General features: G+C 41.7%; 1 protein-coding gene across 4 annotated transcripts; it reads right to left on the minus strand.

Moving 5' to 3' along the window:
- Positions 1–547: 547 nt before the first annotated feature.
- ALG6 (ALG6 alpha-1,3-glucosyltransferase) lies at positions 548–23,820 on the minus strand. Of its 4 annotated transcripts, none has more exons than XM_031050789.2 (15): positions 23,767–23,820; positions 20,805–20,916; positions 17,246–17,330; positions 13,809–13,898; positions 12,794–12,882; positions 10,512–10,594; positions 9,809–9,873; positions 7,413–7,598; positions 6,811–6,946; positions 4,493–4,578; positions 3,598–3,682; positions 2,451–2,521; positions 1,846–1,914; positions 1,501–1,699; positions 548–1,036 (listed from the first exon to the last, which is right to left on the minus strand). In XM_031050789.2, the coding sequence occupies exons 2-15, from the start codon at positions 20,884–20,886 to the stop codon at positions 839–841; spliced, it is 1,524 nt and encodes a 507-aa protein (XP_030906649.2). In that variant the 5' UTR covers positions 20,887–20,916; positions 23,767–23,820; the 3' UTR covers positions 548–838. The 4 variants fall into 4 exon arrangements, with proteins under 4 accessions (XP_030906649.2, XP_030906650.2, XP_005151233.2 ...); XM_031050790.2 differs by lacking the exon at positions 23,767–23,820 and adding an exon at positions 23,663–23,711; XM_005151176.4 differs by lacking the exon at positions 23,767–23,820 and adding an exon at positions 23,517–23,708.
- Between the last annotated feature and the right edge of the window lie 308 nt (positions 23,821–24,128).

Here is a 24,128-nt window from a genome sequence, read left to right on the forward strand (position 1 = left end):
ACAGTGAAGGAAGATGCATCTTCCAACCTGCTGCACACACAAGAGCCTTCCCCTTCCCAAACATCAGAGCCTCTACCCCTGCACCCAGCATTAGCTTGTGTGTGTCTGTGGCTTAGACATTCTTCAGCATTCCAAAAGTGCTGGTACTGAGGAAAGTAACACGTAACACAAGAAAACCAAAAGCCTGTGGGTGAACCAAAGCTGCTATTGAATTGCTGTGCTGATGGGCTGCAGCACTTGGGTCTGTGCTGGGGCTGAGCTTTAGATCCCATCTGCTGGAGGCCACATGTCCTCCCATCCAACACCAGAGGAGGAACCAAGAGCAGAGCATGCCTCTCACTTGGGCAGATAAAGAGTGACTGGGGACAGAAACTGACACAAGAAGAGAGTTTTAGGTCATAAAACAACTCAGTGAGACAGCTTCAGAGCTACCAGTGAGGAGTTTCTACTCAATACTTAACCCACTTGCTCATGCTTTTTATGCTGGGAAACCTGTAAACTCGATGCCATCAAGCTGCTTTGCTAATACAGCTGGGGGACTTCAGCCTTAACGCAAAATTTGGTCCTTTATTAGGGAGTTTAAGTTTACAAATGGTAACAAAAAGTATTACACTTCTGCAGACAACACCAAATCACATTTCCAAATGCTCTTCCAAACAGTCCTTCTTTTGAAAGTCCTTGATTACTTTGTGTTTCAATACTCATGATGTGTTTCCTGATTTTCATTAGGATACAGGAATTGTATTACAGCACGAGCAGGTTTACCTGCAGTGCCAAACACTGCTCATGGAGAATACTCTGTCCTTTCACAGTTTAGTCCTCAATCTTCACAGGTTCATTAACTGATTTTCTTCTGACTTTTACTGTTCTTTGAGTCCCAGAGAATAACAACATTAAAATACACCAAAAATAGTATAAAATGTAAGCAAGAAATAACAGACACAGCTAAAGGGAATAAATCCGGTAACCTCTGTGGGGGATGCACCATGGCACTCATCACAGACAAGACAGCCATCAGGGTTATGGACACAAGGAACTGTAAAAGAAGGAATGATGCATTAGCTTATGGTGATTCAAAACCTCAAACAAATAAGCTGTTGCTTTACTACTTGGCTGCTCTGTATTCTTCAATCTATACTTGCAGAAAAACATTCCAGCACATCTCTACACAGATACAGTGTGGCTTTCCCTGTTTGGGCTCTATCATAGAATCCCAGACTAGCTTATGTTGGAAGGGACCTTAAAGCTCATCCAGCTCCAACCCCTGCCATGGGCAGGGACACCTTCCACTGGAGCAGCTTGCTCCAAGCCCCTGTGTCCAACCTGGCCTTGAACACTGCCAGGGATGGGGCAGCCACAGCTTCTCTGGGCACCCTGTGCCAGCACCTCAGCACCCTCACCAGCAATGATGTGCAGTTATGGACATAAAACTGGTTTATTCAACTACTTCAGTACCAGGAAGAGCTGCAGGGAAGAGTTGTGGGAATTAAAATAACTCACCAGCATCCTGACAATCTTGGGAAAGGACTTGAACCAAGAAACGTAGCCCTTCAGGGAAAGGGAGAACTGCTTCAGCTGCAGGTCCTCTGCTGAAGTCTTCTCAAATATGGAAAAGGAAGTGGTGCAGACTGACAGGAAAGCCAGCATGGTCACGGTGTAGGCCAGCAGCAGGCCATCTTTCAGCAGCAGAGGCAGCATGCTGTAAAAACAGAATTACCCACAGAAATGAGGGCACATTCCAAGTTATATTTCAATGAATGTAAAGAGAAAGGGAAAAAGGAGACATTTACACTGGAACTGGGGAAAGAACATGTATTTAAACAGGATTATTAACGTCCAACTCACCTGAAAGTTGACACGAGTAAAAACCACGTGGCCATAAAAGGGATTTCATTTATGATTAAGCAGACTGGTCTAGAATGAAGAGAGGAGAAACAGATAAGCAAACTCTGAGTGACAACACTTCCCCCTCCACCTGGATGCTGTGCTCCCAGTCCTCCAGGGGGCCAGGCAGAGCTCTATTCCACACTTGCACGGGCTTGGAAAACCCAGGAACAGGCAGCACCTGAAGCGCATCCTCTGCCAGAGCCTCTCAAAATCCTCCTTTATCAAACGTTACTTTCAGTTACACACAGAACATCCAGCTCAACCTGCAGCTGTGCTGGGCAGCTGAGTGACACCTCTGCTCCCTGTGGACCACCACCTCAACAGCCCCAGGCAGGCAGCTCTGGCCTGCACCTCTCTGTGCTCTAGGACACACGGCCCAGAGATGGGTGAAGGAGGAGAGAGCAGCATGGCTCCATTTGCATGCTTTCACTTATGAGGTATTCAGAAAAGCAAATGTGTGGAGTTTTTACAATCAGATGTATTTGTAAGTGAGGAAGCAGCATGCAATAACAAAGTGAGGAAAAGAAGATCAAAATATATCCCCAGAAAAATCATTTACTTACACTGACACTAGAAGAATAGATTTTTCATGTACTTGGAAGGAGAACAGGAAAAATGACAATGCACAACTAACCTTAGGAAAGCAAATCAGAGACACATTAGTCTATGTGACTGCAATGCAAAGGGAGGCTTTAGTTTCTCTGCTGGCACAGACTTTACAGGAATCTCTGAGCTAAATGATGTAGTTTTCTAATTAACAGCTACATTTACTCCAGTGCCATTTCCAAGTGTACAGAGGTGCTTCTGTCACCACCTCTACACACTGAGAAACACACTGAAAGTTCACTCAGTGTAGTCACAAAGCACTTAACATAAAGAGCCCTTGCTCTGCTTTACTGCCAAGAGCATCCTCAAACTGTGGGATGCTGCTGTGTGGCAAACATTCACATACACAAACACTGGCAAAGCTCAGTCCTGATGAGAGCTACCCACCTCTGACAGAGGATTTTGGTCATCATCATGACCAGCCAACACCCCAAAGTAAAACACAGTCCTTTTTCCTCCCACCAAATGAAACGTACACACTAAAAAGTAAACCAGTTCTTAGAAAGGATGTTAATTTTAAGGCAATGCTGTGATGAACTTTCAAAGCTTTACTTGCATAAAATTAGAAGTATAAATTATCTTTTAACTCTTGAAACCTTAGGACCAGCTCCATAGGATTTTGATTTCAAACACTGATTTTTGCATGTAAGTCAGGTTCATGTGCTTAAATTCAGTGATACAACTAAGGAAAGGCAAACATTTGGGAAAACAGTATCATTTTCAAACCACCAAGAGCTCACATGTCTATCTTCAGACATTTGTTACTGATTTTCGCAGCTGATAGAGTAAGAAAAACTAGTACTTTGGCAGCTAAACAGTAACAGAAGACATTCCAACCCTGTGTAAAGCTTTAATGTGTATGGAATCTTCTAGAGACTCTTCAGAGGAAGATAATAAAAATACACACTAAATAACTGAGGCTCAGGGAGAAAATCTGGATTTAAAAGACAGGTCAGAGCCCTGGACACATGATAACAAAGCACTTCAAGTGATCTCTTCAGCAGCAGCACAATTACATTGACTGGTACCACACTTTACATCACAGTGAGTGGAACTACTCAGTGGTTGATCTAAGCCAAGGAGCAGTTAAAAACATGCACTTACCAAAGCAAACTTAAATCCTCGCAGAGAAGGCTGGGCTGTGAGCTTTACACAAGCAGGCAGCAGGCTCAGGAACGTTACAGCAAAACTAAGGAGTTGGGTAAGAAAACCAGTTTCAATACACGAGGAGCTACATCCACGCTCTCATATGATCCCTTGTGAAGATTATCTAAGGTTGGAATTCAGTTTTCATTTTCAGAAGTACAAAATGACCCAAGGAGGCTCCATCACAAGAGCGCTGAATGCTCTTCACTGATAGACATGCTTTTGAACAAGGAATAAAGCATTTATTAATGGCAGTCCTAGGGTAATGGTTGGACTCAATAAATTTAAGAGTCTTTTCCAACCCAGCTGGTTCTATGATTTCCATTAATAGTTCTGACTCTGCAGACCTAGACTTGAATCCTGCCATTTAGTCAGAAAACCAGACCTGGGAACTCTTAACTTCCAAGAGCACTATGGGAGGTAGTTCTTTAAGAGGAAAGCATGGAAGTTTTATCTGAGTTTTAACCAACCAAGTAGCTTAAATCACTGTATAACCAAGCAGGAATTTTTTCAGTCATCGGTATTCCTAACAGCACCTGGGGAGCAGAATCACAGAATGGTTTGGGTTGGAAGGGACCTTAAGATCATCCAGTTCCAACCCTCTGCCATGGGCAGGGACACCTCACACTAGACCATGTCACCCAAGGCTCTGTCCAACCTGGCCTTGTACACTGCCAGGGATGGAGCATTATCACTTGGAGCAAGCATCGCTTGGGAGGAAGGTACAATAAAGGAAAGAAAACATTTATTCAAGACTTTAAACACCATTTCTCATTCTTTGACCAAAATCAGTCATTTTGCAGAAAATTAACACCAACAATAAACTATGTAAAACACTTTGGTTAAGTCTTACCTGAGTTTTAGTTGAGTTTGAGGTGATATTATGTTCTTTATCTTTATAAGGACACTTAGACTGTACCAAATATTGGCTACTTTATCCTGGAAAGGGAGGGGGGAAAGGTAATTAGTGATAATAACACTCATTTAAAGTAATATTTGTGACAAGAATGGGGCTTGGGAAGTGGGAGATTGTTGGGTTTTACCATGATAGTGCAAAGAGACAATTGCAGATACGCTTGGATGTACTTTATATTGTTCTGATCTTCCAAAACCGGAACTTTAGAAAGACTCAAACAGAATCCCAGACTGGCTCAGGTTGGAAAGCACCTTAAGATCATCCACTTCCAACCCCCCTGCTATGGGCAGGGACACCTGACACCAGATTATGGTGCCCAAGACTCTGTCCAGCCTAGCTTTGAACACTGCAAGGATGGAGCATACTTTAAAGTCACAGAGAATAGTTCTCCAGCACAAAAGACTGCCCCTGAACTCAGGAGATCACACACTTTGTGAGAATAAGGCTCTGAACCTACCTGTCCCTGAGTAAACACTGGTGTAATACGAATCTTTGTTCGAATGTGAAGACATTCACTACACTGCCACGTCATGACGTACCTGCGTGTGTTCAGCCATGCTTACTGCCTGCTAGCAATGACAGAGTTAACCTCTAATAAATCAAGAGCTCTAAAGACATTAGCAGTTGTGCTAGGATCACTTTCAAAATTAAATCTGTAACCACAGCTCTCATGCTCCTGAAACTCATCCCGAAACAGCTGCTGGGGGCACAGCTGTGTAGACATAACACCACGAAAGCTGCTCGCACCAACAACTGAGCCATCTTCCTCACATGCTCAGCAGCAATACAGAGTATGTGCTTCGAACCTGCTCAGGATTACAAGCCAACAGAGGGTTTGGCAGCACCAGCACACACACACACACGGGACGCCTACTTAGTAGCCAATACGGTTTTACAACCAGCAGCATTTGTTACGGCTGCTGTAAATGGGAACTGATTCAAAGAACCTGTTCCAGGCACCCCGGTGTAAATTTACTGCGCGTTGCTTACGTGGACAATTCCTCGGTTTATCTCGATCAGCATCCAGCAACTCACTCCCTGATCAGCTAGGAAATATCTGGGCTAATATTAGACTAAAATCCTTCAGCTCTTTCTGACCCCTTGGTTATTGTCATTTACACGTTTTAAACTTGTTACTGAATGAAAAGTGTGACGACCAAATTATCCATTTCTAAACTCCAAATAATTCCTAAGAAATAGCGTTTTGTTGGGGTTTTTTTTGGACATGGTCTTTTTGGAGGGGTTGTTGGGGGTTTTGTTTTGTTACTGGGTTGGTTTTTGGGTTGTTTGTTTTTAACTAACGTAGTAGAGAATACACTGAGAACACTTCAATAGCACTGCCTAAATACAAAGCTGCCTTTGGCCCTTCAGCATTAACTTCTGAAGGGAGAAAAGTGCCATTTGTGATATTTGTATCTAAAGAAGACAAAAAACAATATTTAAGATGAATCAAACTATGTAAATATTTGCTTAAATCCCCAAGATATCAAACCCTGGAAATTCCGAGCTTCATTTTATTGCTTGAACTAGAAGCTGAGAAGCTGCTTTTTAAAGTGTAATATTAAGGTTCACGCCCTAACTAAGCAAAACAACAGCAACAACTGCGTGTTGCTGAGGAAAGGAATCCCCTTTCCTCTATCAGCAGGACTCCCTGGTGCTGTGTTAGCATTAGGTGAAAGAGGAATTGCTTTCCTGGATTAAGGCTGTGGTACTCAGCACCCTGCAGCACACAAATCTCCATAATCTGGGAAAAGGGAAAAGCAGAACTGGCCTAAAACCTCTGGAAAATAGTGGATTTTCAGTGCAAATTTCCACAAAGTGGGACAAAAAAATGAAGTTGTAAAATGCACTCAAACCACTAGTTTTAATTATTTGATAATGAATCCTGTCCTAAAGAAGCTGAGCAGGACTAAAGACAGAGATTGAAGCTGTTGACTTTCAAGGTTACATCTTCTGACACTGTCAATTACTATGGAATCTATTTCAATGGAAAAATGTATGGATTGAAGTATGGGTTTGATGATGGGATAAGTGTTGTCTACTCGTATAATATCCTGGAAGATGCCAGCTGAGCTGGGGTTAAATACTGGATTAAATAACTGGCAAGAAATGACTGCTGAAGAAGGCAGCTCAGATTACGAGTTCTGTGGTGTGTCTCCCACATGAAATCCCTAAAGGTCACGCTGAAGGTTTCTCAAGGGATCTAAGAATACAGAACATTTACAGTGGGGTGGGGGAGAAGAAAACATGCATGCCTCAAACAAGCCTCGGTCAATGGGAAAGAGTCTTCTGAGTACTTGCATGATTTGTTCCATGTCGGTACAGAACGGGAGCCAGCAGATAGCGAAGGAAACCACCACTGTCCCTGCTATCTTAGTTAGCAATACTAATCTGCAAGCAAGAGAAACACATCAGAAAAGAGTAATCCACCTACTGGTAACAAAAGTCAGCTCTTAGTTTACAGCATAAACCTCTTACAACACAGGATACAGAACTGAAGGCAACAAATCCAAACCAGGGGCCACAAACACCACAGGAAGAGCTCATTGTCCCCAGGTTAATGAGAACAACCCCAGGAGAGCCATAGAGCTACTGCTATCAATCTAATCTGCTTGCCTGCTGCAGCCCATATTTAAGTCAGTTTACAGCACGAAGAATGCTAAACACACCTGAACAGATTTTGCTGTTTGTTCAAGGGAAATACTTCAGGTAGAGCTCCACAAGATATATTTATCTTGCAGGAGAGGGATACATTACAAGAAGTATCTTCCACTAGAAATCAATGCAGAAGTGCCCACATACAAACAAGGAGAATGATACAAACAAGGAAATAGATACAATGGTTTAGGTCACTTACCCCTTTCCTTTCAGTCCCTTCTTGAAGCACTTGCCAAGCAAATAGCAGAAAAAGGGCAGAGAATGGTAGAGTTCCATTTGCTTGTAATTTAAAGCCAAGCAAAAGGCCACTGAGCCCAACAGGTCCCAGTCATAAGACAAACAAAGTACACCCCACAGGGCAAGGCCCAGGCTCACTGAGTTGTATATGGTTTTTTGTGTCAAGGACAAGATACACATCTTCATACTGGAAGGCAGCAATGAATGTCCAGAGGGATGAGGGTAAAAATGGCACACAAGAGTTCTTTCAAGTTAGTTTTAAAAGCACACTGCCCATTTTAACTGTGCTGGTCACACAGAGAAGTAACTGTACTGCTATTTAAGATTTCCAAAGCTTGATTCAAAGTTTGCACAGGCAGATTTGAGGCTAAATAGTGTGTGTATTCATTATACAAGTAACATGTATTAAGTCAACTGAGATTTTGGGGACTATATTGTCAAATACATCAGGATAAACAGGTTTTACTTGGTATTTACATGATTAAAGATAAACATTTCAAGAGTGTCTCCTCCCAGCTCTCAAAAGGTACATACAGAACATTCAAATATACCAGTATTTAAACTATATATTACTTAGATCAAGGACTCCTGAGGGTTTTGTGATATATTATACTGACACCACACTCTCATCCACACACAGTCCCCTTAGCTACTAATACTGTACAAACAAGGAATAAGTTGCTAAAACCTGTGCCAGCGCCTCAGCACCCTCCCAAGGAAGAGCTTCTGCCTAAGAGCTCATCTCAGTCTCCCCTGTTCTGGCAGGTTCAAGCCATTCCCCTTGGCCTGTCCCTGCAGGCCCTTGCCCAAACCCCTCTCCAGGCTTTTTGTAGCCCCTTTAGGTACTGAAGACTACCATGTATTTTACTGCCATGTATATTTGAGATCTCAATTTCACAACAACAAATTGTTACACCAAAAGGCTCTGTCCTTGCAGAGACGTGCAGCAGCAGTTCAGGTTAAGTAAATCTATTGACTTCTTGAAAGCTGGTCACAGCTAGTGAAGTTATCCATGCAACAGGGCTGGAACAGAGCACAGCAGACCCTGCACTGCATCTGTCTGCTTCGACACAGCATCCACTACACCTGCATCACCCAGACATGAGGTTTATGGAACCTTTTCTTAAGGATTTGATGCTCAGATTCCACAGTATCTGGGATCTATTCCAGCATTCCACTGTAGTTATGGTTCAGAGATTTTTCCACGTATTTAAAAAACCACCCAAGTATTTCCTATGGTCACTTAGGGATGTTACTTCTTGCCCTATCCAACGTCGAACATGCAGAGCAGAAAACTGCTTTCCTCTTTATACATACTAGAAAGTGTAACCCTGTGCCACTTCCTGACCATCACCTTCTCTCTAAAAAGAGCTGCATCCATTCCCATCTCTATCCTTGTAAGTGATGTCTCCAGACTTCAAAGTCTCTATCTTTAAAGAGTCAGGCCACAAATACCATTTCAGATGCCCTGAACTGTAAGTCAAATACTCAGTAGCATTATGAACTTTTCTCCTTTGAAATCTACATTCTAAGATATGCTGTCTTCCAAGTTCACCAGGCACTCTCTTAGAAAACCACAAATCAGTATTTGATCGTCAAGACTTGATTTAGTGGGCACACAGATTCAGCATCTCCTTGGAACAGTTAAATACCTACATTTATTACAGCTCCAGAACTGTGTCCCACTGGCTCAATGGCACTACATAGCGCAGCCTGGAGGAGCCAACTAATAGCATTTGTTTTATGATGTGCAAAACCAGTGTAAAACCAGCACTCTTATTCAAATCTTACCAGTCTTATTCCATCTTGTGAAGCTTTCTGCCACCATCATTGACCAGCCAGCCTGACAGCCTAACTCATCTTAGGTGCCCAGCTGGTAAATGGTTAGGCATTATGTGAAGTGAATCCAGTCTCATGTAATGGTAAAGGTAAGACAGGATGGCGTATTTTATAGAAGTGAACATTTTACATGCCCCATCTGACTCACTCCTCAGCCACCTCAGAAAGATCTAAGGTGGTTCTCTCTCCAAACACAAAGCACAGGAGCACAAGCCATCATTCTTTCCTCTCTGTAGTGTTGTCACTGCCATAGCAGTGATGTTTTCTGCAGTAAGGTGACTGACGAACATGAGCTCAAGGCACAGGAAGAATGCTGTTCATGTCTGATTTGTCCCAATCTCAATTATTTATCCCCAACATATTCCAGACTTACAGTTTTCTCTACAATCTCTGCTTTGGGGTAGGCAGAAGGCCCCAGATGACTTTGTACACAGAAATAACCTCCCGCCCAGCTAAAGGCAACTACTAAAGAACAGTGTTACTTTGTAAATCAAAAGGAATTTCACTGCAGAAGGATACTGGAAGTGTCCATGGTCAATAAGAATGAGGCCCGGATAAAGCAGTATGCAGAGAGCACTGGAAACCTGGGAAGAAGGATCAAAAAATTATTACTAAGTTAGAGGAACTTACAGTACTACTCCAGTACAAAAATTTGCCCCTCCATGGTGCATCCTATACGTAGGAATCTTATTTTCTACAATATTCTCCCAGCAATATTCTGAGGAACAAAGAAGGACCAAGATTTTCCACCGCTGAGAAAACATGGATTAGAGATCAGGCTTCCCTTTGCCAACCAGCTGAGATCACCCACACCCATCTTAAGCCTTGGAACCACTCCAAAAACCATAGGACTTATTCCAGAATGCATGGGTTCTGCCATAAGGCCTGTGCAAGACAAAGCAGTTCCTGGCTTCCCCCATCTTGGGTTTACTATCCAAGTAATAAGTTCATAAAGAGACATAATTCAGAGTTCATGGCCTCTAAACTTCAGAGCATCTTGTTATTGAATGCATTATATTAATTGCTGTCAGATAATAAATGGCTTTATCTTTTTAAGTGAAAAGCCTTTAATACAAGATACAATGATTGACAACAGTTCTATGTCAACTAAAACCATCACAGTGTTCTACACATTAACCCCCATACTGTTACATTCCTCCCCTGTTTTAAGAGGATGTTCTCTTTATTTCTTCATTTACACACACACACACCAGATACTCGCCTTCTTTTTAGTAGATGTTTCTTTCAAGGAAAAACAATATAAAATAACTGCAGGAATATAAACCAGCAAATCAGCAACAAGCACTGAAAAACAAAGAGTAACTTTATGTTAGAAGCCTCACGTGTACCTCATTTAATGCTGCTCGAGTCACACATTTTCATGTGGATTGTGAATTGTTGACTCTTCCTTGCAGTTTTAACTTCTGAATGCTCCACGCCTTGGTTGTGTTTGGTGTTAAAAAACACTCAGATGATAACTAGACAGTGTTGGGGTGAGACTAACTCCTTGCCTTTTGAACGTGGGGTTGACCTCTGTACTTCACTCTATTCATTCAATTCAACTGGATTTCACAAGTCCCAGGGCTACAGCGTCAGCTGAATAAGTTTTTCTATTATCTTACATTGTGTTACAGTATGTTTCATTGTTTTAAACATAGCTCCAGTTGGCAGCTACACCAAAGCTCATTTTTTCAGTGGTTTTGAAAAAAACAAGGAAAAAATATAGGGAAATATACATTAAAATATCAGAAAGTTCTTCATCAGAATAAACTGGGGAGTTCCATTTCAAAGGACAGAAAGAAATGGGTGTACAGAATTTGATCTTGTTAATGTTTCAAACGCTATCATTTCTGATGTCCAGAAGCTGCTGCTTCCATGCCTTCAGCTGTTTTGGCTTCTGGCACAGCCTCAGTCAATAAGGGAGCACACTCTAGTTCCTCACATGCCAAAATGAGAGAAGGCATTCTTCCTTCTCCAAAGAAATCAACTACAACCAGATCCAGTCAAGTTGTTTGATGAAACAGATAGTCTGCAGACACAACTACAAAGCTCTAGGTTATAACTGTCCCTAGTTTGTGTGATGTGGATAAATAATCTAAAACTAGTTATTTGGCTTTCATCATCTGCCTGCAGCAAGTATTTGTACGAGGGTGGACAACAGAACAAGCAGATTCACCTGACTGGAATTGTGTCAACTCCTGCTCATGCTTAAACCACCAGGTGAAGTGAGTGTTGTCTTAAGAGCCCGAGAAAGAGAGTCAGTGTATTCCTATACACCAGTTTCAGTTATTGCAAGAGGGAAAGTGTAATAGCATTTGGAAGAGAATGTTCAAAGACATCAGTTATTCAGTGCTGAAGCCACAATTAAACAAATAAACCCAAGGCATTAGCAAAACAAATCCACTGACTCTTCAAACAAAGGTGCGATGCCAAGAGCTGACACCAACCACCCTCAATTATTTGAATGCATTCTTCTAATGGCTATTGTTAAAAAGTGTTTATCAGCTCTGCTCGAGCCATCAGTGGTTTGTCAAGTGAGCTGATTTCAAAACTAATAAAGCCCATTTCAAGGGTAATTAAGTTCTAGTGATTTTTATTTCTTTCCAATTCAATCAATTCCTAAGACCAGACGGACATTTGTGAAGTACTGAAAAGCTACCGAGGACCAACAGATTCTGCTGTTGCAATCAGAAAGCATTCTGTGCCATTCCAGTGCTACACAAAGCAAGAGGAAACCCTTCAAATGAAAGCAAATAGTAACAGGATAACACAGTATCTACCATTGCATAGAGAACAAGAGCTCACAGGCCACATTGTTTGCAGAGCCACCAACACAGCTACTGAATTAAGTTATCCACATGTATTTTTTCAGCACTTATTTTAACCTTCTCTTTCTAGCTCAGAACAATCAAATCATCAGAAAAGTGACCCTAAAATGAAGTTTAGGGTAAAAGTGGTAAAATACAATTTTACCTTTTTGCTAACAGTTTATCTCTAGAAAGTGGTGACTCTGAAAGTGGTATCTTTAAAAATATCAAATACCTCTTCCTTTAAGATAAAGCACACAGCTCATAATGAACCTCTCCAAGACCTCAGGAGGTTGTTAATGCCTGTCTATATATGAAATAATTCCACAACTAAGACCAAGCCAAGTTGTAAATGAAAAGCATGTTTATGAGAATGGAAGGGAAGGCAACAAAACGATTTTCAATTCAAAAATGCTATAAATATATATATATATGCTATAAAAAAGTGGCTTTTTCTTAAGAGTTTTTACTGAATCAATGGGGTTAAGAAGTTATTTATGTATTTCATCAGCTTCACAAGTATGGTAGAAGAGAAAAGAACACAGGAGTTTGGTTCATAAACGGAGCTGCAAGGCTACCCAAGTCCAAGAAATGGGAATAAACTGGTAAAGCCGGAGAAGCTGCATGACATTAAACATGCTAAATTAGTACGCAAGACAATCTGTACCTTCATCCTGAGGAAATATAATTTTCCTACCTGTTGTACGCATAAATAACTTATGTGGCTGACTCTCATACCCCCGAGATGTGTGCAGGGCAATCCAATCAGGATTTATTAACTTTGCACTGTAAAACAAAGTACAGACACATCAAAACGTAGACAGTTCTCATTTCCCTTTACACTCCTCTCAGCAATAAAGATGACACACACAGGAGCATATTCCAAGAATTAAGATGAATGGAGAAGGAATATTTCTAAGAGCAATAGTGATCAATGAGAGATTTCCCTCCCGGCTACATCTGTTTATGCTGTAGACTTAGCTGCTATTTCACAATTAAAAAGGAATCATCTTTGCAAACAGGGCGCCTGGAATACAATATTTATTAGGACAAGGTAACCACCTTCAGTGTAGTTCCACTGACTTTTAGAAAAACAATTGTAAATACCTTTCATGCTTAAGTATTAAATATAAACCATTTACAGTTCACATAGATGCCCCACATAACTCAGCCGGTGCACTTTAACCTACATTCTTATTCCATAAGTCTCATTCCAACAGCAGTAAAGCCCTTGTGGAAAAAGTATTCCAATAACAGAATTCTATTTACATGATATCCAGTCATCAAATGTCACTTGGGCTCTCAACACACGAGAGCTTTCCCATGAGATATGCCCAATTCCTACGGCACTTTTCTCTGTGCATCACTGATCCAACGGTAGCTTCTCTGGAAACATAAATGTCTAAGTCACGTCTAACTCTGCTAAAGTTTACAGACCTGGCAAAATGAATGTAACCCTTCAGTCCCCCTCGAGGTAATTTCAAGGCAGAAAACCAGCAGTATTAGTTTTAAGCAATAGGGATACACATAAAATCTATTCCCTAGCTTTAAGGAAGCAAACAAAACTCTCCATTTCATCAGCTGTCCAGATTGGTAGGTTTTAGCTACTGGTTTCTCTCCTCAGGAGAGACAGACACAGAAAAGGGGAGGGGAAAGGAGGGAAAGAGAGATGAATTTGGTATTTCGTAAAGTACTTTAAATCATGAACTTACATGTAAGCACATACAAGACTGTGGTAGGCAGTAAGAGGCGGATAATCCAGGCCCCAGTACAGCAGGTTGTTATCAGTTGTATTGAAGTACCTAGAATAATAACAATTAAAACCTTAATAAGGACCTACATCTCCAGCTTTGTTTCAGCCCAAGGAAAAGGCTGAATATTAACCCAAATATTTGTATTAACACATTCAAAATCCAACACAGGAGTCAGTGACTTCTACATGTGCTTTATTTTACTGCACACCAAAATATCTCAACCAAGCAAAAGCAAAAGTGATCCAGAGCACTCTCATTTATGTTTGCAAAGTATGTTTAAAAACACTGCTAAAGCTACTTATCTGGAGAGGGAAAAACCTTGATGTGAACAGAGCCTGACAAAAATCCAAAGACTAAACCAAAGCCTGCACAAGAATCGCTATACACATCTGCTACAGCTCTAGGCTTCTGCCTGTGCTGGGCTTTGCATGTCCTCACCTCCATCTCCAAACCAAACCTACATTTGTCACCCATGTCAGTAATTCCAGGAAACAGCAGTTTGCCAAAACAGAAATAAACCCAATGGAAATTACCAATGAAATTTAATTCACTGGTTGTTATTTTTTTTTTTTGGCCTTATATTTAATCCTATTCCTTTCTTTCCTGGACTTGGACAGCACACACAGTATGTGACAATGACTTTGGAACAGCTAAACTTTCCCTGCTCCTCTTTCAGACTGTAATGTAGCACACTGTGAACTGCTTCTGCTCAACAGAAAACCTGAAAGTGCTGGAAAACCACCTGCTGAACTTACACTGCTGGAAAGCAACTGAACAGAAGTGGAAAAGGGCGGCATTAAGATATTACACAAACAGAAAGCAGCATACATCTGGAAGAGAACTATGGCACAGCAGGTGAACCTAGGCAACAGCATCGGCATGAACGCAGGAGGCTAAAAAGTTCCTTAGAAGGCAGCACCAAGTTATCAGAGTAACCTCAATAGCCACACAAGGGCACAAACCTCAATCAGATACATCAGCCACAACCACTTTACCTCGTTCTGCCTCAAAACTCAGGTGGAACACGTGAAAGAAAGGAAAAGGATTTGCCCATTTGGAATTACGTTGTGTCACGTGTATGGAAGACTGGCAGCAGTTAGAATTAAGTCACCTCTTCCAAATGAGAAACAGATCTTATCCAAGGAAAACAGAAGTCATAAAAATAAGGCATTTGACCCTTTATATCTGTGACAGTGAAACAGACTAACCTAACTGCCATGGGGCAATCCTGTGGCTCTTTCAGTCTCTCTTGTCAAATGCAGCCAATTTTTGACATCTATTATAGTAAATGACATTTCTTGAATTCTTCATGAGCTGCCTGAAGAATCTGATGAGTTGATGATAAATGACATTTCTTTGAGTTGTATATCTGCTTTTTATCCTACAATTCCAGACTGTTCATGCCAAAGCAGTTCAGACTCTACATGCAGATTGTCTGTCATAAACTTTCTGGGTTTGTCTTAGGTTTGGGGTTTTTGTTTGGTTTTCTTTAATTTTATTCTCCATAAACTCATTGTTTCAACAGAAAAAATAACCCCTCTACCCAGTAATACTTAGCAAAAAAGCTGTCACAGTTTTAACTAACAGTGTAATAAGGAAGGATGTTCTCAGAGTAACCTTTAATAAATAATATCAAGAATATAAAGAGTAATATAGAAGAAATACTGAAGTACTGGCCTCTGGCTCAGAAATGTCACACAAGGAAACTAATACTGTATACCCTTATACATCTTTGGTTTGGATCAAAGAAAATAAGCATGGAACATGCAGCTATATAACCTATAGCTGCCTGTTTAACAGTTAGCATGACAACTCTCCTCCCAAGAGCTTCTCTCTGTACATACAGAGCCAAGTTTACAGAGGAACACTTGCAGCATAGACAGCTCTTCTAATACTAAACAAGAAACAGCATGAGAAGTGATTAGAATCTCAGCCTCAAATTTGAATACTATTTTTACACCCTGAAGTATAATGTCTTCTCTGCTTATCTCTATACTACAGGAAGAGAAAGACAGCTTAGCTTACGTTTTCTAGAATGTAATCCCTTCCATGTCAGCCAAAATGTTCTTTTCCACCACCCAAAACTGGATATGACTTTGCTGTGTTAGGAATTCAATTCCCAAAGCAGACCTAATCCAAAAAACTTCTGTTATAAATAAAGAGCAAATACAACAAGGCTGAGATGCCCAGCTGGCAGCCCAGAGGCGAAACCCAGCCTGCAATATAGTTTCACCTGCCCTTGGGGAATGCCTATAAGTAATGCCTGCTATAACTCTTAATTTTAAGCACATATAGTTCCACATATAGCAGAGTGGATCAAAGCTGCCAACTCCATAATTATGTCAGCTCTCCATTATCCCAACTCTGGCACAATAAGGGTTTGGATATCCCAGAAACACATAGAAGAGAAATGATAATATAGATACAACAGGATGATCCTAAGTCCCAATATAAAGTCATCTACAGAGTTTCAGTGTCGTACTTTCAGAACTGACCCCATATAAATTTACAGCAATACAACTGAATTAATATTCTATTCTGTCATATTAATCTTTTCCCCAACAGACAGCTGAAGAAAAAAATCATAGCAAACAGAATGCAATTATCCCTATTGGAAAATGCCCTGAAGTTCCAAAGTGTGCCAATTTACATTGTAGCATGTATAGGGACAAAATAACATTTACCATTCCACGCAAGCTCTAAGAAATATTAGGAACAATATAAAAAGAAATAAAACATTTGGAATCATCTTCCTACTGGTTTAAGTGATCTGTACAAATGAAGCTCACTCTCATTACAGCTAGAGTCCAGGCACCCACATTTTAAATGCTATACTAAGAACATGGGTATGAACAACAAATTTGCACGTGTAAAAACCAACCGGTGCCTCCAGCACAAGAATTCAAATCTCTGCCTTTACTGGCAGGCCTCTGCCTTTCAGCTTAGGGGAGATGAGCAGAGCTTGGTTTGGTTTTGTCAGTGCTGGTAATCCTGCAGGTTTTAGTGCATTAGAGATCTGGAACTCAGGAAGCTGAACTGATTTTTTTGAACCCAAGAGAACAAGCTTCTCTAAGATCTCATATAAACCTGGTAAGAAATTGCTTCTGAATCTTTCCATTCAATCTGAAACAAAGCTGGAGCTTCACAACAGAGAAGTCAGAAGAGTTTGTTACAGAAACTCGTAGCTAGCAAGTCAAAATTGCAAATTTTAGCTTTTTTGAGAAGAAAACAGTGTCTCAGCTTAAGAGCAGGGTGATATTGCATTAATGCAAAAGGGATTTTAGCATAGTTCAAGGAACGGTAGAGATGTTGCAGAGACCTTAAAGATATATTAAAGAAAGGTACAACCCAAAGTTTCATTACATTAACCCCTTTGTAACCCACACACTACGTACCACTGCCTGACGGGCAAATTGTAAGTAACTTCTTGCCAGTGCCTCTGAGCTTCGTAGTCTCCATACATAGGTGGTTTTCCTGCACCTAAAAAGAAATGACAGTACTTGGGGCTTTATTAAGTTTATGGAGAATGCTTTTCCTCTAGATATGCATTTGCATATTAATATGTCACTAATTTTATTCTCCATTCCCTTCTGATATTTGAGAACGAAATAGAGACCTCATCAGCTATGCAGTCTAACAGGGAAGGGAAAAAAGAAAGTTACACATTCTTTTGGCCTTCTGGATATTTCTGCAACAAGCATTTATCAAGATATTCCACCATGAAGAATTGCTTCCTCATCTGACAAAAAAATCATTTCCAAGTGTAGATGAAAAATGGGGCACTTTCTCTGAAATAAGAAAATGCACGTAACAGACACCTCATACTGATTCTGTGTGAGCTACTACGTGTCCTTAGTATATAACAACTGACAGTGTTCTCACTTGTGTTTCAGCCACGTTGTGGTGCTTTGCTTTTAAAAGTAACAACCACCCTTACCTTTAAATTTCCTTCGGACTAGGACCGGCTGCAAGTCCCCTAGATCCCTTCCCTCTGCTGCCTGCCTAGCAAGCATAGTGCCTCTGTCCCTTAATAAGGAGTTCAGATGAGCCGTTTACCGAATGAGGTCATTCAGCACACAGAAGAGGTCTGGAAGGATTTTTTCTTATGATCTCCAAAGCCTTCTAAATAATAACTGCTCCATTTCGGTTTACAGGAATTCTCCCTCACACATTTTTCAACTGAGTGATTGTTATGTAGCAATTCTGCAGAGTGAATTACGTTAAAGGACACTTTTCACGCATGCATACGTAAGTCTCTCAGGAAACCAAGATATTCCTTTTATTTCCACAGGAAAAAAAGCTTTATTAATGCAAATACTTCAGAGGTCTACTCATAAACAATTGCCTCAACATAAGCCTAACTCTGATAACGGCAGTATATTAAGCATCTTCATCACAGAATTTATTTACTTCTATTAACCTGTGCTTATTGAGAACAGGAACTGGACTGAAAACACTTCCAGTAAAATATTGACACGAGCCAGACAGAGATTTAAGAGTTTCTTTAAAATACAGGAAAGCCATCTATAATTTTTCACATGATCTATGTCTGTGGGAGTCACACAAGCTCCAATATGTACTGCTTGTTCCTGGGTAGCGGAGAGAACATTATCGCTGCTATTTTAACCCTGGGTAGTAAAGAGATTATCTCCATGGTATGGCACATGCAACCGAAATTCTCCCAAACAAGTGAGGTCACTGGAGAATGGGAGGTTTAGCAGTGACTGTTCTATAATTATAAATCTAGAGGAACAAAGAAACTGACATAGGGTTACTGAAATACAAGAAAAAGTATTATGCAAATTACAGTGTTTGTGTGTGTTCATATGCACATAGGTACATATATAAAACCACACATTTTATTTTGGCTCTCAAAAGAAAAACCACCACAGGAAGAGAAATTAATTCCTTCAGAAAGACCAAGAGAGATCTTAATCCTAAAGTTCAATTACTGAAAGCCAAATGGATCACACATCCGTCTTAATCTGAGAACACATGCACAGCTTCCACCTGCAGCAAGCATCAAGTATGCAGCTGAACAGAATTCAGGATTCATAAAAATTTAGTGTTTTATTTGAAAAGGGTCACAAATACTTTAAATTTAGAGTGGTCTTACTGAGTTCTATTGTTACCTGGAAGCAGACGTTTTTAAGGGTCAGAAGCTGCCTTTCCACGATGGTGTTTAGCTTAATTTAGCAGGAATTTAGCAATGCAAAAAAAAGGATGCATTAATATATGAAGCCAAGTTTTTCCTCAATAATTCTCCAAGATCAGCCAATCAAAGGTCATCATAAATGGTGACCTTTCAAAACTAGGTTTTAGTTATGGGCTTCCAGAAGGCAGATCCAAAAAACACGGTGGATGGCCAGCAGCAACAGAATGGAACTGAGATGGCAATCCAAGACTCTACAGTAAATAAGGGCAGAATTAACCCCCTTGCTTCTGGCCACCTACACCACTTCGGAGCATGCTGAATCAGCACTTCTACCAGAGCCCCCTTCAGAGAACGATGACTGCTTCTAATCCTTTGCTCAACTTCACTGCAGTGAGCGGCAAAACAAAATCACAGCCGTTTAAACAATACCCTGACCATTTTTTGCCTTGCTCCTGTCATTAAATGTATATTACAACTGAAGGAAGTCAAAGAGGAAAAAAACACCCCACTGTAGATATGCATGACAGCTCTAACATTCAGGTTTGCCTTTTTTTTCAGCCAGCCAATACACAAAGTTAAGCACATGCTTTAATAATTTGCTGGATTGGATCAGACTCAGCTTTTCCTATTCCAGAAAGTTACACAATCATTGCATAGGAAACAAAACTAGAAAAGATTAAATTTTAGCTCAGGCATCACTTTAAGCCTCTCAAAATCTGGACAGGTTTGAAATTAAAATGACTTTAAAAAGATCTACTTAGCAAAGTAATTGTAAATACTTGCAATGCAACAAATATTTAGCATTGTGTGCCAAAAGACAGGGTGTTTAGTTTGCTGTCTATGGATGGGTAAAAAAACCTCTGTTACCTACAGAGCAATTTCTTACAGTGGCATCTTCAGAAATCAAACAGCTGTGCAAGGTGTGCATGCAATTTCTCCTCAAGCAAATGCCTTCAAGGAAGTGAAACCCAGGAGCTACCAGTTTAAAAATCACTCAAATGCTACAGAACAACTCCAGCTACTCGGGAATGAAGCTCCCAATTGCTTTAACAGAGAACTAGAGTTGAATTTGACTGAGCTTGTGATTCTTTTAGTTGATGGGGATTAAAAGTTGATGGGGAGTTTAATTTGCAGTGAGCAAGCTTTGTGCAAGCTCATCCTAAGTGTAGGAATGGCACTGAGAGGTCTGGAAAAAACAGCTTGCTAGTTCGATCAAGCATACTGAGATGGGGAGGAGAAAACCTCATCTATTAAAAGATTATAGCTCTAGTTTATGCTGTAAACAACTTTAAGGAAGTACAGCTACAAGGCAGAGTGTAATCGCTCACTCCACATCAACTTCACACTATCTTCATTACCACCAGTACAGTTTTAGCTAAATACAAATTAAGGCTATATCTGTTATAGAACTTAAAGAACAAGATTAAACAAATGTACAATTGGATTGCAATAACATTCTGCACGTACTGGAACAACAAAGGCATGGGGTGAACTGACAGCTGTTCTTCGGCTCCTAAAACCTTACTGACCATCACACACGTAGAAAAACACATTGTGGTGTTTTTTCCTCAGCATTTTATTTCAAGCAGGTGTGATGTTAATCACTGCGCACTTCAGAAACACAGGGATAAGGTATTACACAAACCCCAGGGAAACAGAGAGGCACTAAAATATGACAATACTTGAAATAACACATTGCTTCCTATTTATGATTTCACATGCAAGTTTATTTTAATTTATCACAAGCTCCATAATTCACCTTCATGTAGGTTGCTTTACAGACCATGAACATGTATTACCTGAGTAAGAACTGAGCGACACAGTCCAGCGTACAGTAAGTGCCAGTAAAACAGTGATTGTCATTAAGCTCCACTTCTCCATAGCTGCTCTTCGTAACAAGCCGAAAGGTACCTGAAAAGAAACCACCATAAACATTGCTACAGCACTGTCTGTGGGTTTGTTCCTTGGGCATTTAAGAGCACAACAGCTAGTCCCAGCTTTCTCTCCACCCAGAAGCATTTGGTTACTGTCTCGTGTCTGGAAGCGCACTGCAATCAGGAGGGGTTTCAGTACTGGAGAATTTCTAACCATGAAGCCCAAAGCTGCCCAGAAGCAATTTCCTCCACTGCTGAGCTAGAAGCTGAAAAGGCATCTGATAAAATGCATAAAAACAGCAGCAAGAGGGGTAAAAGATTTCAAACCACATGAGAGAATTCAGTTACCAGATCAACACTGCACCTTATATATACATACAAACTTCAGCACCCTCTCAATAAGCTCCACAATTTGTTCTGCAAACATATAGCATGTTTTTACCTGTGCCAAGAGAAGATTCTACAAGAGACCAATAGGGAAGATTGTAGCAGTAGTCAAAATACTCATCCCAACTATGTGCATTAAGTAGCTCACACACTACTATTTGTCACTGAACAAGAAAAACCTCTTCTGGGAAGTCTGTAAGAATTACTATATTAATAACTCACTAGGAAAAAAGCTATAATTAACAAGCAAAGTTTTAACAAGTAAGTGTCCCAGTATTAAGTATTTGCTTGATTAGGAAAACCACTGCCAAATTACACAAAGTGCAGCCTTCTCTGTTGATTTACACATATACTAAAGTGATTTAGAAGTTAACCATGTGCTGGCAGGTGTTAGGCTGTTCTCCTGCTGCCATTATAAAAGCACAGAGCCCACTATAATCTCTGTAACAAGTGTCCCAACTAATTCCACAGGAATATGGTCCAGTGCATAATAAAAGAAATGACCTGCGTACCACCAGCCTAGGAATGCAAACGTCTGGCATTAGTGACCAAATACAAATCCCTGATCTAAATCTTACTTCAGTCTCCCCAGCATGCAAAAAGGGGTTTAAAATTCTACCTCCCCCTTTCCCAGCACCAGCAACGTCTCCCTAGAAGATACATCAAATAAAACCTACCCAGCTCGAGAGCTCATCTTTCTACTCAACAAGGCAGGAAGACCGCTCTCCCACCAAACCTGCTCACCACAGTTAGGATCCAGTAGGATACATTGCTGTATCTCTCAAATTAAAGACCACATGCATCAAACTCAGAAATCAAGAAAATAATGATCTTGCCCTAAGCACACACCCCCCCACACCCTCCCCCCAGTATAAAAATACACAAACTTTGACCCAGAGAATCAAAACTACTTTAGCCTGAGTTAGGAAAGGTTGAAAAAGAAACTGCTCCAGTGTTGACAGGCAGAGGCAGCAGTAAATCCAAAGCTGCATTTTGCCAGATCAGCAGCCACACCATTCCCTCCAGTCAGCAACAGATACGTTACAGATGAGTGGATGAGCCTGGGTACAACTGTAAAGACTTTCCTTGCAGAAGAGGCATCATCCAATTTAAGTGAGTTTAATACACTTGCCACTGCCAAAAATAAGGCAACAAAACCCAACCCACACAGCAATAGCCCTGAACTGCTGCTTTATTAACAAACAACATCAAGACATGATTTTCTGCTCAAACTAAATCCGTGTTTATCTAGCATTCACAGAAAGGTGTGACCCAACGCCACTACCAAGGGTAAAATCAATGTTACTTTAACAGCATAACTGGATGACAGCAGCAGATCACCATCTATAGGTAGAAAGGTGAATACTGGTATCGGCAATGCTGGCAGCACTACAGCTGTGCCCAAACCACAGGTGAGGCACCTGGATCTAAATAACAGATACTGAGATTGACTTTGTGGATCATCTTACCCTAAATGAATTCTCCTGCTTCCTGAACTTGGGTCAAGGAAGCCCAGAATCCTACCTGACTTCCCAAATCAGTGTCACAAAGACTGCCCTTTCTCTTCTATAAAACAGTTATGTCTGCTCTTCCTTTGTATTTGCACTTAGAACAATTACTAATTACAGCTTCTTAATTCCTATGTAAGGCCAGTCTCACACGGAAACTCCCTCATCTCTGCTCCTCCCTGTATCTCTGCCATTCCCTGCATTTGAAGTAATATTTTCTTGGGTACCGAGTTTTTTCTCTCTGCTCAAAAGTGATTCTTCAAATATTGTTTTCTCCTCCTTAATAATTATTCCATACCCCCTGAAACAAAAGCAATGCCTTCATTAGATTCTAAAGCACAGATCCTCAGTGTTTGCTATACCGTTGGGTAACAATGCTGAACAGTTTTCAGGGTAAGATAAAGCTGGTTTGGTCAGTCCCAAACTCTACCTCTGGACGAGCAACACCAGAGGGTCCATCAACGAGCTGCCACCCTCTACGGAGTGAATCACAGCCCCGGACACCCCTGTGCTTCCACGCTGCCCGCTATAAAGATGCAGATAAACAACACGGATGCAAGTACCCCCTCCCTGCACAGGGAACCTCAAGACCTCGGTCACAGATGCTGCTGTAAGAGGTGCCAGCACTCAGCACCACCGCAGCCTGTCCCTCCTCAGGAACACAACCACCCGTTAACAGCGTGGTTTGTGGACCCAATCCCCACTCCATGAGCCCGCTATCCCACCACCCCCCGCCACAAACCGCGTTTAACTCCCGGATCTCCCGCTCAGCCTCTCCGGAGGGACACGAGGGGTGAGTGCTGCGGGGCACCGGGGCCTCCCCTTCCCCTCAGCCCCGTCAGCGGCCGCCCGCACCGCGGGGTACGGCGGCACAAGCGCCCCACGCACCGACACACCGGATGCTCCAGGCCCTGCGGGACCAAGGGAAAGAGGGAAAACCGGCTCCCTGCCTCCCGCCCCATCCCACCCCACCCGCTCCCGCCGCTCCTTACTGGCCACGTCCCGCGCGCACGCGCTTCCGCCTCACAACGGGCTTCCGGCCTCCACCGCCGCCGGGAGCGCGCGCGTGCGCGCGAGCGGGAAGGAGGGGGGGGAGGAAGGATGCACTGCGCCTGCGCAGTTGTGCCCGCGGGCGGGAACGGGACTGAGGGGGGAAAGAGAGCCATGGTGCGCCCGGGGGACCGGGAATGGCGGCGGGCAGCGGCTTTACCTCAGGGATGCGGGAGCCGTGAGCAGCCCCGCTGCAAACGGGCAGGGGTGGGCCCGCAGTGCGCAGCTGCCCTCGGAGGAGGAAGGTGCGGCTGTGTCCCGGCTGTGGCTGGCGTAGAACCATCGAATGGTTTGGGCTGGAAGG

Source organism: Melopsittacus undulatus, chromosome 6, assembly GCF_012275295.1.
Source record: "Melopsittacus undulatus isolate bMelUnd1 chromosome 6, bMelUnd1.mat.Z, whole genome shotgun sequence".
Taxonomy (NCBI): Eukaryota; Metazoa; Chordata; class Aves; order Psittaciformes; family Psittaculidae; genus Melopsittacus; species Melopsittacus undulatus.

Bases quoted from the DNA above. Each gene is read 5' to 3' on its own strand.
- ALG6 (XM_034064030.1), bottom strand. From the start codon at position 21,096: ATGGTTAGAAATTCTCCAGTACTGAAACCCCTCCTGATTGCAGTGCGC. The intron at 12,883-13,808 runs GTAAGTTCATGA...TTTGTTTTACAG, and splicing joins AGTCTTGTATGTGCTTACAT to TGCAAAGTTAATAAATCCTG. The intron at 6,947-7,412 runs GTAAGTGACCTA...TCTTGCTTGCAG, and splicing joins AAGGGACTGAAAGGAAAGGG to ATTAGTATTGCTAACTAAGA.